Source organism: Hemicordylus capensis, chromosome 2, assembly GCF_027244095.1.
Source record: "Hemicordylus capensis ecotype Gifberg chromosome 2, rHemCap1.1.pri, whole genome shotgun sequence".
Lineage (NCBI taxonomy): Eukaryota > Metazoa > Chordata > Lepidosauria > Squamata > Cordylidae > Hemicordylus > Hemicordylus capensis.
The window spans coordinates 303,101,165-303,114,306 of record NC_069658.1 but is presented as its reverse complement, the minus strand read 5'-3'; the positions used below and the strand labels follow the sequence as shown (position 1 = coordinate 303,114,306).

Below are 13,142 nucleotides of genomic sequence, written 5' to 3'. Positions count from 1 at the left end.
GACATCGCACTAATGCAAAGCTGTTGCACTAGCTACTTGCGCTAAGTCTTGAGCTTGCATTCCAGACTCATGCTGTGCTACTGCAAGGATCTTTGCATTTCTGCAGCAGCGCGTAAATGGGGCAGGTCTAATTTTTTTAAGGGAACTTCTGTGCAGATTGTGCAATTGAGCAAATCTCTGGTTTTTTAGAGCAACTATATGACCTTCTTGGCTGGTGCAACTTTGTGCATTTCACAAGCACTTCATTAGTCAGGATGATTTCCAGTGCATTTTGAGATCCTGATGTCTTGGTGGCCCACTGCTCCATTTCTGGAAAAAGTGGTATTGTCCTATTTTTTTTTTTAACATTTTCTAAAAATGTAAATATTTAATATTTGGTCTATTTTAAATTCAAAACCCAACTTCGGGGTTTTCTAATCACTGTAATTGTTTAATTGTTGTTTTAAAATCTTTTTAAATTGTTAATTGTTATGTTGTTTTTTAATTTGTTTTAGCTCTTTACTGTTTTAGTGGTTTGATTTAATTGGAAACCGCCCTGAGCCATTTTGGAAGGGCAGTATACAAATCAAATCAATTCAAATCAAATAAATAAATAAATAAATAAATAGGTATCAGCTGTTGCCTACCTGCATGCTAGCAAGTCATGAACAGAGAGAGGGGAAAGACAGAATGGCTTTGATTTAATGCAACCCACAGGGCCCAAAGTGGGTTCAAGATCTTTCTGTACTCTCCTTTTGCTGTCACTGGAATGACTAAATTGAATTGCAAAGGCCTGTTCCTGATACACCTCTTGGCTTTCTTCCTCCACAGCACCTTCTGAAGACCAGCTTTGACGTGGTAAAGCGTTGGGTGAATGAGGCTCAGGAGGCAGCTTCAAGTGACAACATAATGGTCCAAGTAAGAATCATAAAGCAGCCTCCCATTTGGGAGCTGTAGTAGCCTTAGGTTTTAATAGTGCATTTGTCGTGGGTTGTGGGAAGACAGGGAATATAGAAGTAATATTGACCCTGGCAAACTTCAAGTGGGTTATGCTCTTTTTCTCCCCACCCCACCCCCATCTGCTAACCTCTTCAGTATCACGCACTTGGCCTGCTCTATCATGTGCGCAAGAATGACCGCTTGGCTGTCAACAAGATGCTTAACAAGTTCATGCGCCATAGCCTGAAATCACCTTTTGCCTATTGCATGATGATCAGAGTAGCCAGCAAATTGCTAGAAGAAGAAGCTGGAAGGTAAGGACATTTTTACATCTTTACATATCCCTCAGTGTTGCACCATATTTTCTCCAGACTTGCTTTTTGTGCAAAAAAGGGGATTTTAGGGGAATCAGAATGTTCCAAAGCCACCCCCACCCCACCATCACCTAACTTTCAGTTTTCATCTCAATTTGCTACTGTTCAGATCACTGCTGTAATTGGTTGCTACTTTGGTGCCAGTCTGATTTTACTTTACTTTTGGCCTTCTGCATCCTAGAAACAATGAAGCCATCGTGTAACCGGTCAGATTTAGTTGTATGATAACATCACTGGGGACAAGCAGATCTAATGGACAACACCCTCACTCTGAACAGCTTGGCTTGCCCTCAGTGATCTTGTCATGTAGCCAGTCTGATTGGCTACATGCTGCTTTCACTGTTTCTAGGAAGTAAAAGGCCAGTTCTTAAAACTTGGCACAGAAGCAGCAGCCAATTAGAATGGCAAACAGATGGTAAAAGGCACTTGGAAAGGAAGTAGCAAAGGTGTAGAGGGGAGTAGCATGATGGAGGGGAGAGGTGCTGTTGTGGTGGTGTACAGTCGCAAGTGTGAGTGAGCCATGACCACTGAAATACAGGAGGCCCTCTTTATTTACAGGGCTTCTATTCCTGCCAGTTAGTGCAAATATGGAAACCATGAATAAAGAAACCTTACCCCTATGGAATCAGGGTTAGGTTCCTTACTCTTTTAAAAAATGAAGCGGTTGTGGGGGTGAAGCAGGAAGGGAGCAGAAATAAGGGTAGAAAAGCATAGTACCTTGTTCTCCATGTCTCCAGGAATGCCCCCCAAATCCTCTTATTTTTTGTTTAAATTTGGGTTGTTGTTTTTTTACAAAAAAAGAGCCACAAAATGGTTCTGTGCTTCAAAATGTTCTGGTGTCATGTCTGCCACTCGGGAACCACAGATAGGCGAGAATTGTCCATATTTCCTGCTGCAGATAAAGGAATTGGGTCTCTAAGACCTATCTGCAGATACATGAACCCACAATCCACAAAACCGCGGATAACAAGGGTCTCCTGTACTGTTGGTGGTATTTCTTAATTGTTTCACATCACTTCAAAGCACGATGCTTTTTAGTGGAGCCAGGTTCTTCCAACTGCCAGTCATCAAGTGTTCAAACCTAGTGATTTACATTCATGTGTGGACCATATTCCTCTTTCTCTTCTATTTGACTGTCCTAGCCGGGACAGCCCCCTGTTTGACTTCATCGAGAGCTGCTTAAGGAACAAGCATGAGATGGTGGTCTATGAAGCTGCATCTGCCATTGTCAACCTGCCCAGCTGCACAGCCAAAGAGCTGGCACCCGCTGTGTCTGGTAATCTCTTTGCTTTCTGATGGCTGAATTATTGGGAGGGGAGCCAGGAAGCCTTGCTGGTTAACTTTGTGTGTGGCAGTTTGGCTTACTGATGAGATGGTGGTTTTACTATCTCACTGCCAGCAGAAGGTACTCCCTGCTGCATTCAGTGCAGGGTTGCCAAGTGTTTTGAGGCTTCTTCCAGAGTTTTGAGGGAGGCCTTGCATCAGTGGAGTGGCATTCAAGCGCCTTTTGCGTGAGATGCTGCATTTGGGCTCTTGAAAGAGTGAATACATGCAGTAAGAATGCCCCTGCCCAAAGATCACACCGCTCCTTGTGTTTTAGATTGTGAGCCCTTTGGAACAGGGAACCATCTAGTTGTTGTTGTTGTTGTTGTTGTTGTTGTTGTTTGGTTGTTTTTTCTTCTATATAAATAGCTTTAAGAACCTTTCTCTGCTGCTACAGTCCAAGGGCATCTCACATGTGAGTTATGCTCCTCCATATGACTCTAGAGGCAGGACTATGTAAACCAGGGTAGGCTTTTTAAGGCTGGGAGGAGCATGACCCCTCGAGTTCTTTTGGTCCTGAGTGGCTCTAAGGCAGCATTCTCTTTTCCCCTGAGTAGGAGATCCTCAGGATGGGTAGTGAACTGAGCATGCTCGAGACAGAACTGGACCACGTGACTTGTTTGTGGGCGTAGCCTCCTCCGTCCTAACCCCAGTTCCAGTTCTTTCTCTCTCGGGACTAGACGTTTTGTGAGAGAGCTCCTGTATTCTACATTCTGGAATTCTGCTTTCTGGTCTGTGGCTATTGCCTTTAATTCTGTGAACTGCCTTTCCGTGACTCCTATATTTAGTGTGTGCGAGGGGGGGAAGAGAGCTCAAGCTCCATTCGGCTTCATAACAAAACTTTCAAAAACTTACTTTTTCCTTTAAATTCAGACTCAATTTGTTACTCAAAAGTTTTTCAACTCGAGGAGACTGGAAAACCAAGGACGGTGAGGCCAGTGAGGAGCTATGAGAATAAGCTCGGCCCTCTCTAGGATCATCTTCTTGATTACTTTCATGATGATGGGAACTGGAGGAAAGGCGTAGAGAAGTGCTTTTGGCCATGGGGAGTGAAGTGCGTCCCTCACTTCCGCCTGGGTGGATTGGTATCTTGAATAAAAACGGGGAAGCTGATAGTTTTGTGCAGAGGCGAACAGATCCACCTGTGGATGGCCCAAGATCTGAGTCATTTGACAAAATACCTCTGGATGCAGAGACCATTCTCCCGGATTGAGAGACTTGCGGCTGAGCCAATCCGCAAGTTCGTTGTCCTCCCCTTTCAGGTGTTTCGCCGAGAGTGATAGGAGATTGTCCTCTGCCCAGCTGAAGAGAAGATCTGACTCCTCCATCAATATCTTCGATTTGGTGCCCCCCTGGCGGTTGATGTGGGCCTTCACTGTTACGTTGTCCGTTCTGATCAGAACATGTCGATGACGAAGGAACTGCTGAAAGCTGATAAGGGCCAGACGGGCTGCCCTGAGTTCTAGCCAGTTGATGGGTCGTCCCTTCTCCTCCAGACACCAGGAACCTTGTGTGACTTGTTTGTGGGCGTAGCCTCCTCCGTACTAACCCCAGTTCCAGTTCTGTCTCGCTCGGGACTAGTGGGCTCCCCACCCCGATAGACTAGCGTCCGTGGTTACTATCACTCGCGGAGGTTCCTCCAAGGGATGGCCCTGATTGAGGGCTGGGGACAACCACCAATGTAGGGATTCCCGGACCCGTTGAGTGATCCTGATTGACTTCCTGGAGCAAGCCATGATTTGGTCCTGCCAAGGGAGGAGCAACCATTGTAGGGGGCACGACTGCCATCTGGCCCATGGAGTGCAGAGGAGACAGGCAATCATGGACCCCAATGCTTGGGCCAGAATCATAATGTCCTCCGAAGTCTTGGAGAGGAGCGGGCGTAGTTGTTGGGCAACTTTCAGTTGGCGTTCCGGTGGCAGAGATACTGTCCCCTGGTTTGTGTTGAAAAGAGCCCCTAGATGAACCAGTTTCTGAGTGGGCTCAAGGTAGCTCTTGGGATGATTTACTACGAAGCCGTGATCCGCAAGTGCTTGTAGGGTGATGTGGACATCCTGGAAGGCTTGTTCCCAAGTGCGAGCTCTGACCAAAAGGTTGTCCAAATACGGGTGAATGTGTATGCCCTGGAGGCGGAGGTGGGACACCAGGGCTACCATCACCTTGGTGAACACCCGGGGGGCGGATGAGAGGCCGAAGGGGAGCGCGCGATACTGGTAATGGTTCCTGTCGTAGGCGAAGCATAGGTGTCTGCGGGAACCCTTTCTGATGGGAATATGCAGGTAAGCCTCCGAAAGGTCTATCGAGGCTAGAAAATCCCCTGACTGAATGGTCTCCTTTATAGTGTGTAAGGATTCCATTCGTACTCCATGTAAGGGTACCAAAAGGCAACCAGCAACAGGGCCTTCCAAAGGCCATTAGAGCATATGGGAACCCGCCCCTGAGGTCCCATTCACCGGTCTGCTCAGTGGCGCAATGGAGCTTCCTGGAACACTCAGCCCCCTCCAAACAGCTGACAGCTGGCATTCCAGAGTAAGAAGGAGTGATTGCCGCCATTTTGGAGCGCAGGGAAACAATCCAGGCACCGACCTCGATGCCGCTTCCCCCCAACCCCGTGGGCAGCCCGCCATCCGTGGCTGCATTCCTGCTACCCCTGCACGCTCCAAGAAGCCTCATGAGGCATGCAGACGACCACCAATGCCCCAAAAATCTAGCTACAGCAGTCAGAAGCCCCAAAGGAAAATGGGGGATCAAAAGGCAATAGCGGCGCCCAAAGGTGCAGGAGCGGGCCCAGTGGTGTCTAGAGCAGTGGCGGCATTCACTGTTGTGACCAGGAGTACAGTGACGGCAGCAACTTCCTATCCAGTGAGCCCAGCCCAAGGTGGGCCTTCTAGTTCTGCTTCTTCCCCCGCCCTGGGTCCCTCGGGGGCTTCCACACTCACTCAACCTACCCCAGTGAGTGAAGCTCTTTCACAGATGCCGGGAGATATGCCACCTACCTGGGGTGCATGGTTTGGGGACTTGTTGGCAGCTAAGGTCTAAAAAGAGCAAGTGGTCCAAGCGGGCTTTCTCCTCCTCCTCTACTGCTTCTTCTTCAGTCAGGCGCACCAGCCCCTAAAAATGTGAAGAAAAAGCAAAAACATGTTAAGAAAGCCAAAAGGGGAGGTCTAAGTCAAAACAGAGGGATAAAAGTGTGCATTCATCTGAACTCTCTGACCCAGGCTCCCCCAACCCCAGAGGCCCACTGCCAAGAGAGACGGGAGAGCTCCCCACTGCACCTGCTCAAAGACCACCAGAAAAAAAACCCAGGCAATCTGATCCCCATTATTCCACTTGATGAGGAACCCACCTCACTGGAACATCCAGATCTCCCTGCAGACCTTTTGCAGGGAGGTGATACTGATCAACCAAGAGAAGAGGGAGAATGGTTTGATGGGGAAGAACCTGAGAGCTCAGAAGCACCACAGAGACTTTTTCAGTCCATAGACTTAGCCCCGCTTATGGCAAAGATGGTGCGCGCCCTGGGGCTTAACCCCCTTGCATCTCAAGAATCCCAGCCACTGAGTAAAAGTGTGCTGGTGTTCCCGGGTTCAAAGCCAAGTAATATGCCTCTGCCAATTCCTAAACAATTTGTGGAAGTGGCAAAAAGTGAATGGACAGTTTCCACTTCCTCAGAAAGGGCTAATCCTATAGCAAACAAGCTGTATGCATTCCAACAGGAAGCGGGGGAGGTTTTCTACATGCCCCCCATGGATGCCCCCGCCGTGGCTATGATCTCGGGTTCGGTCCTGACTAGGGTTGGGAAATCTGCCCTAAAAGATCCCACAGACAAATTTATGCAGGGGGCCATGAAATGGACACATGCTTCCACGGAATTATCAATGAGAGCAACCGTAGCTGCCTCTATGGTAGCTAGAGCATCATTAATTTGGCTAGATGACTTGATTCAGGAACCTCCCTCTGACCCAATTAAGTTGAGGAAAACATTTTTAAAGTTGCACAAGGCACAGGCCTTTATGGCGGATGCTACACTTGACTGCCTCCGTGGTGGGCAGACACAGTTTATAGCTGAAATACTGGCAGGTGGATGCGGCCTCCAAAACCAGCCTTACTGCTGCTCTCTTTGATGGGGGGAAATTGTTGAGGGATGAGTCCCTAAAAGACATCTTAGTGGAGTCAAAGGATAAAAAGAAGGCCATGCCATCCTCCTCACGGAAGCAGGATTGCCCCCAAAGACGGCAGCCTTTTCAGTCCTTTCATCCCTTTAGATCACTCCTTGGGGGCAGGGGCTTCCGGTCACAGAGCTCCTACTGGGGCAGATCTAGATTGGCCAGGCAGAGTTTTGGTAGTAGGGCAACCTTCAGCACCCAACCCAAGCAATCTAAACAAAAGGCATGGCTCAGGGGTGGTGCCCCTAAGTGATTGCCTCTCCTCACATTGGTGCGTCTGGGAGGCCAACACCTCAGACCTTTGGGTTCTCACCACTGTAATTGAGGGCTACTCCATAGAATTGACCAAGCCACCCCCTCATCGCTTCCTTCCCACTCCCACCTTCAGCAGAAACACAAAGGTTTTCAGGGAGTGATTCAACATCTGTTAGCAATCAGAGCCATAGAGCTGGTCCCACTAGAACAACAAAGTATGGGTGTTCACTCTAACCTTCACAGTGCCCCCAAAAGACAGCTCCCTGAGGGCAGTGCTGGACCTAAAACACCTAAACCGCTTAGTGCGCACGAGGAAGTTCCGCTTAGAATCCCTGAGGTCGATTGAGGAAGCACTACAACACCACACACCTCAATAGACCTCAATGAGGTGTACCTCCCCATCACCCTGGTCCAGGCTGGTTAAGGCTAGCTGCATGGAAACTGAGCGGCATATCTTGAAACGACTACTCGGCCAAGGTGCTTAACACAATGCTCACTTCCAGACGACCCTCCACTAACAGAATTTATCAGTGTATGTGGTGGGCCTTCCTGTGATGGTCTATACAACATGGGGTATCATGGGAATCGGCCACAATGACACATCTCCTGCAATTTCTTTAAGACAGCTTAGACCAAAGACTCTGTGAACACCTTAAAACGCAAGGCCATGGCCTTGGTGGGGCTGATCTCAGGGACGTCACTCTAAACGATCCCTTCAATGTTACCCCCACCTAAGACATTTCCTGAGAGGCGCTACTTTCCTCCAGTGGTGCATCGCTTTCCTACATGGCGCCTACATACATTCCTGAAGGCGCTCCAGGGTCTTCCCTTCGAACCAGTAGCCACCACAGCACTACGCTTACTCTCTTTCAAACTAGTTTTCCTCGTTGCTATTACCTCAGCCTGTGGGGTCGCTGAACTCAGGGCTTTGTCTGTACATAAAAACTTAGTCCCACGGACTAAGTTAAGCTTATCCCAGACCCTTTTTTCCATCCAAAAGTAGCATCTCCCTTCCACATATCTCAGGACGTTATTCTTCCCTCTTTTTGCCCTAAGCCGGTTCACCTGGCAGAGAAGGCCTGGCACAGGCTTGACCTGCGTAGGTGCCTTAAGCTATATATAAAATGCACTAAGCGCATTAGGTCTACTGAATCCCTTTTTGTTTCCTTCTTACCACAAACCATGGGCCAGGCCATCACTCCCGCCACCTTGGCTAGATGGCTGAAGGCATGCATAGCTCTAGCTTATGAGTCCCAAGACCTCAGGGCGCCCACTAAAGTATTTTCCCACCAGGGCTGCAGCTACTTCCACGGCTTTCTCTACAAACGCCCCTGTACAGGACATTTGCAGGACAACCACCTGGCGAGCACCGTCTACTTTTACTAAACGCTACAAATTGGATGCTTTCGCCTCTGCCCAAGCAGCTTTTGGGAGGCGAGTCTGCCAGCAGGTTCTCCCTTCAGAGTAGGCGTGGGGCTCCCTCCCTGGTTGGACTAGGACTGTGCTGTGTCCCCACACATGAAACGCCCGTGGACTGCAGCAGCAGAGAATGGAGCATTGGTTATTACTCACCATGAAGGCTTCTTCTTGCTGCTGCATCCAAAGGTGTCTCAACCCACCCTGTAGCACCGGTGCCTATTCTACAGGGATCTGCTGAGAGTACTATTTCTTTTTATTTGTCCTGTTTTATTTGTCCTGCACGTTTAAAAAGCGGGGTGGTGGGGGGGACTTCTTTCTTCTTGTTCCCTAGGTAGTTCCAGTTAGCTCGCTTGTACTTAATTACCATTAGTGTACATAGTTTTTCTTTGTAGAGGTACTCTTCGCCTCTAGGCCTAAAAGAACTGGAGGGGCCAGGCTCTTCCCAGCCTTAAAAAGCCTAACGTAATTACCTGCCTCTAGAGTCACATGAAGGAGCATAACCCACACGTGAGATGCTCTTGGATGCAGCAGAAGAATAAGCCTTCACGGTGGGTAACCAATGCTCCATTTTGTTTTTTAAAAGTGTCTTAATAATTAATTAATTAATTAATTAATAGGAGTGGTACTGAAAAGGGAGAAGATAAGTTCAGTATAAACAGAGGCTGAAGTGAGAGGGTGAACAACCAGTTACAAAAACAGATAGCTTAGAAACAGTAGGCAAAAGCAATTCATAACCTATAATGTCCTCCAGTCCCCTATGAATGAGAGAAATTTGTCCCTCCTGCATATTTCTTATCTTGCAGTTTTCCCAATGCTGGGCCTTATTCAGGTTGTTACATTGAAAGTGAGTCACTGTAGCATTGAGACTGGTCTGTTTTGTATTGCTACTAAAATGGATGTTTTCTGTAGTGTTGCAGTTGTTCTGCAGTTCCCCCAAAGCGGCACTTCGCTATGCAGCAGTTCGAACCCTCAACAAGGTAAGGATCAAACATAAGTCAGTCAATGACTGATTGATTTGCCTAGTAGGAGGGAACTAAATCTGAGCCAATGAGTAGTTGAGCCTTTCCTTAGCATCTGTTTTTTATGCCAGAATTAGTCCAGGAATATGTGACACCACACTGTCGAACTAACTTTGTGTGCTGTGGACTGGGAAAGTGCTTGAAGAACATGTCAAAGAATTGGAGTTAGTTAGTTAGTCAGTTATTACATTTATATACTGCCCAAAACTTAAGTCTCTGGGCGGTTAAGTTGTGTTTTTACCTGTTCTGTGGGTGTGTTCACAGCCCACCATAGTCTGGCATATGAGAACAAGCAGGCAGAAGCATCAGACTCATGCAGTCCCTCCTCAGTTCTGGTTGGCTGCCAAGTAAAAATCATAGTTTTACTCCTCCTCCTATGCCAAATCACAATCATTACTCCTCCCCCTATGCTTTGTATCGAATATAAGTAGTTTCGTTAAAGGTATTTTGGGTAGAATAAAGTATATATCCTATGAGCAAAATTTATTTGCATTGACTAATATCTTAAAACTCCAGAAAATAAAAAGAGGGATGTGAGACTTTTTCCTTGGACATCTTACTTCAAGCTCTTGCATGTTTTTTCCTAGGCCATGGGTGATACCAGAAATTTCCCTTGTACCCTGTCATATTGGCTTTGATTTCTCCTGAATAAAGGCAGGATAGCCTCATCTGGCTGACTGTATTCCACATGGGTACAACTATGTGGCTGTTCAGTAGCAAGATGGACTTTGGCCTTGGTAAACAGAGACAAGCCTGCCATTTAACACTGGCTTACGAATGTCCTCCTCTCAACAGGATTGTCAGTATGCAGGAGCTGTTCCTTAGTGGTCTTTGTACTGGTGATATATTTATAGGCAAGCCTGAGAGGTGCATAGATGTCTTGTCATCCGGCTTGCACTGAGTGAATTTGACTTTCTGTCCATCTTGACGTAGGTGGCTATGAAGCATCCATCTGCTGTGACTGCCTGTAACTTGGACCTGGAGAACCTAGTGACAGACTCCAACCGCAGCATTGCCACCCTGGCCATCACAACCCTGCTGAAAACTGGCAGTGAGAGTAGTATTGACCGGCTCATGAAGCAGATCTCCTCCTTCATGTCTGAAATCTCAGATGAGTTCAAGGCATGGCTATAATTTATTTTGATTTGTTCTCAGCTCCTATTGAGCTTTATGTTGTGGGATGGGGCTGATGTGGGAGAGAATTCCAGTTGTTTAATGCTCTTGTTAAATTCCAAAATCTGACTAGGTTGTGGTGGTACAAGCTATCAGTGCCCTGTGTCAGAAGTATCCACGCAAGCATGCGGTCCTCATGAACTTCCTCTTCACGATGCTCCGTGAAGAGGTAAGCTGCTTTTGTATTGTTGTCGTTATTCTAGACCTGTGATAATGTTTGTTCTTTGAGTCTTACCCCAAAGCCATTGTGATAGAAATGACAGACATGATGCCACTGTGCTTGCAGTTACATGCTGAAACATACAACTACCTCAGCTTAGCGCATGTAGACCTACTACAGACATGCTCCATGCCTATCAATATTAGCCAAATAGCCTGGCAAGCATTTCCTACAAAAAGGTATTGTTACTGCTTATACCAGCCACTCTTTCTTCTGAACGCAATAGCCCTATTCAGACATTATGCTGTATGAGTGTACAGACGTCTGTACATGCATACATGTTTTTTTGTGAATGATTGTACTTGCGTTCATTTTAAAAGTGACCCTGAGTACACATGGTACAGATAGGAAGTAGGGATATGCACAAAACAATATTTGCATTCCACTCTGAGCTAGGAATGGAATGCAAATACCTGAAATGTTCCAATAGAGCAACCACATTCCGAGTCAGAATGTTTTGAGTGTCATTATGGACTCCAAAATATTGCTCTTCTAGCCTCTGCGCACATGCAGCAGCCATTTCTGTGGTGTTGCTGACCATGCAAATGGCTGCCACGTGTGCACAGAGACCAGAAGAGTGCCATTTTGGAATCCAAATGGCGCTTGGAACGTTCCAACTTGGAATGGGGTCATTCTGTTCCAAGCTCTAAACGGGCCCTTCATTTGAAAGGCATTCTGTTCCGAGCTTGAAACACTCGGAACACCCTGTTTTGAGTTGGAACGTGTCCCCCCCCACGGAATATTCTGCACATCCCTAATAGGATGTGTATTGCTGTATCTGTGTTGAACATAACATGTGGATAACTATATCTGTGTACACTGTATACTTGTATAGTGTTGAACATAACGTGTCAATATGGCTAATGAGTTGAGACAGTCAAAGACTGCATGGTGTATTTTTTGGTTATGACTTACACACACACACACACACTCATCCTACACTGCAGAGACTTCCTTACAACCTTTGTCTGTCTAACAGTGAACCCATTTTTGTCTTGTCCTCCATTATAAGTTGACTGCAAACCCTAAGAAGCCCCTTCCTGTCAAGCCAGTCCCCCTCCCTCAAGCAACCAGAAGTGACTGTTGTGGGAGATTTTTTTTTCACCTTGCCCCATTAGCCCTTGCAAGGTCTGTAGCTGGAGCTCTTGCTCCTCCCTGGTAAACTCCACACAGACAACCCTGTCTTGAGGCTGGTGCAAGAGCCAGCCTTCAACCAAGAATTCAGGAGATGGTTTAGACTCCCCTAGCTCCTGGCTTCCCACTCTCATTTATTTTATTTTATTTTATTTTATTTTATTTTATTTTATTTTATTTTATTTAAAATCTTTATATCCTGCCTCTCCAGCATACTGCATGTTATTGAGAACCTAAAATATATTAGTCTTCCTGACCTTTTCCAATTTCAGTGTTGCAGAGGAACTGGGGATTTCCACAAGCACTTTAATAGGCAGATCACATATTGTGTATTTTTCATAAATACATAAGTACTGTATTTTTCCAGAACTCATCTGGAACTCACTCCTTTTCCAGTGCCTTAGCACAACATCCAGTGTTCTGCATTTACTCCTGTCCATCTGACAATGATGTTTTCTGGCAAGAAAAACATACAGATTTGAATAACATTAAATCTGTTCAGGCAGAATTGTGTATCCCTCTGAAAATGGAATGCTCTAACAGATTGTGGGTGGGTGGAGATAATTGTTTGGGAGCCGTCTGGTTTCCAAGTTCCTTCCATTCAATTTTTGCTTCTGGGAATTGTAGTGACTCCAGGACAGGAAATTCAAAATGACCACAATTACAAGTATAGACCTAACCTTTTAGAAAAGGCATTATCGTTTTTTAATTGCTAGGGACATAAAATTATCTGGGTACAGGTTAGGACAATCCACTCTACAATAACCAGCTGCCGATTAGCTCAGGGAAGATGAAATTCTCTCTCTTCCCTGTTTTACATTGTGATCTGGTTCTCAGTCATTCAAATCTAGGTTTAAAGTTGGTAGCCAACATTAGCATGATTGTGCAAACCCATGCCAGGATTGCCAGTGATGTTTTGTGTTCTGAGATTCCTTTCGTGGTGTTGAATGTTTAAAGTTGGTAACTACACTAATGTTGGTTACTAACTTTAAATCTAGATTTCAATGATTGCGTGAACCAGGCCATTGTTTTATTTAACCCTCTCAGAATTCATACACATTCAGATGTGTGATGTAGAAGAGATTATTTTCCGATATGCCAGTTGCTAAAGGCTCAGATATCCTGTTGTCTTTCGCTAGGG

The 13,142-nt window shown here is 46.3% G+C and overlaps 1 protein-coding gene across 1 annotated transcript in view; it reads left to right on the top strand.

The window, feature by feature from the left end:
* Positions 1 to 13,142, top strand: part of COPG1 (COPI coat complex subunit gamma 1) — a 58,234-nt gene that overhangs the window by 12,088 nt on the left and 33,004 nt on the right. Inside the window, exons 8-13 of the mRNA XM_053297968.1 lie at positions 811 to 897; positions 1,075 to 1,232; positions 2,435 to 2,568; positions 9,365 to 9,432; positions 10,408 to 10,596; positions 10,721 to 10,816. Of these exons, the coding sequence (XP_053153943.1) occupies positions 811 to 897; positions 1,075 to 1,232; positions 2,435 to 2,568; positions 9,365 to 9,432; positions 10,408 to 10,596; positions 10,721 to 10,816 (732 nt within the window). The remainder of the gene's footprint in view (positions 1 to 810; positions 898 to 1,074; positions 1,233 to 2,434; positions 2,569 to 9,364; positions 9,433 to 10,407; positions 10,597 to 10,720; positions 10,817 to 13,142) is intronic.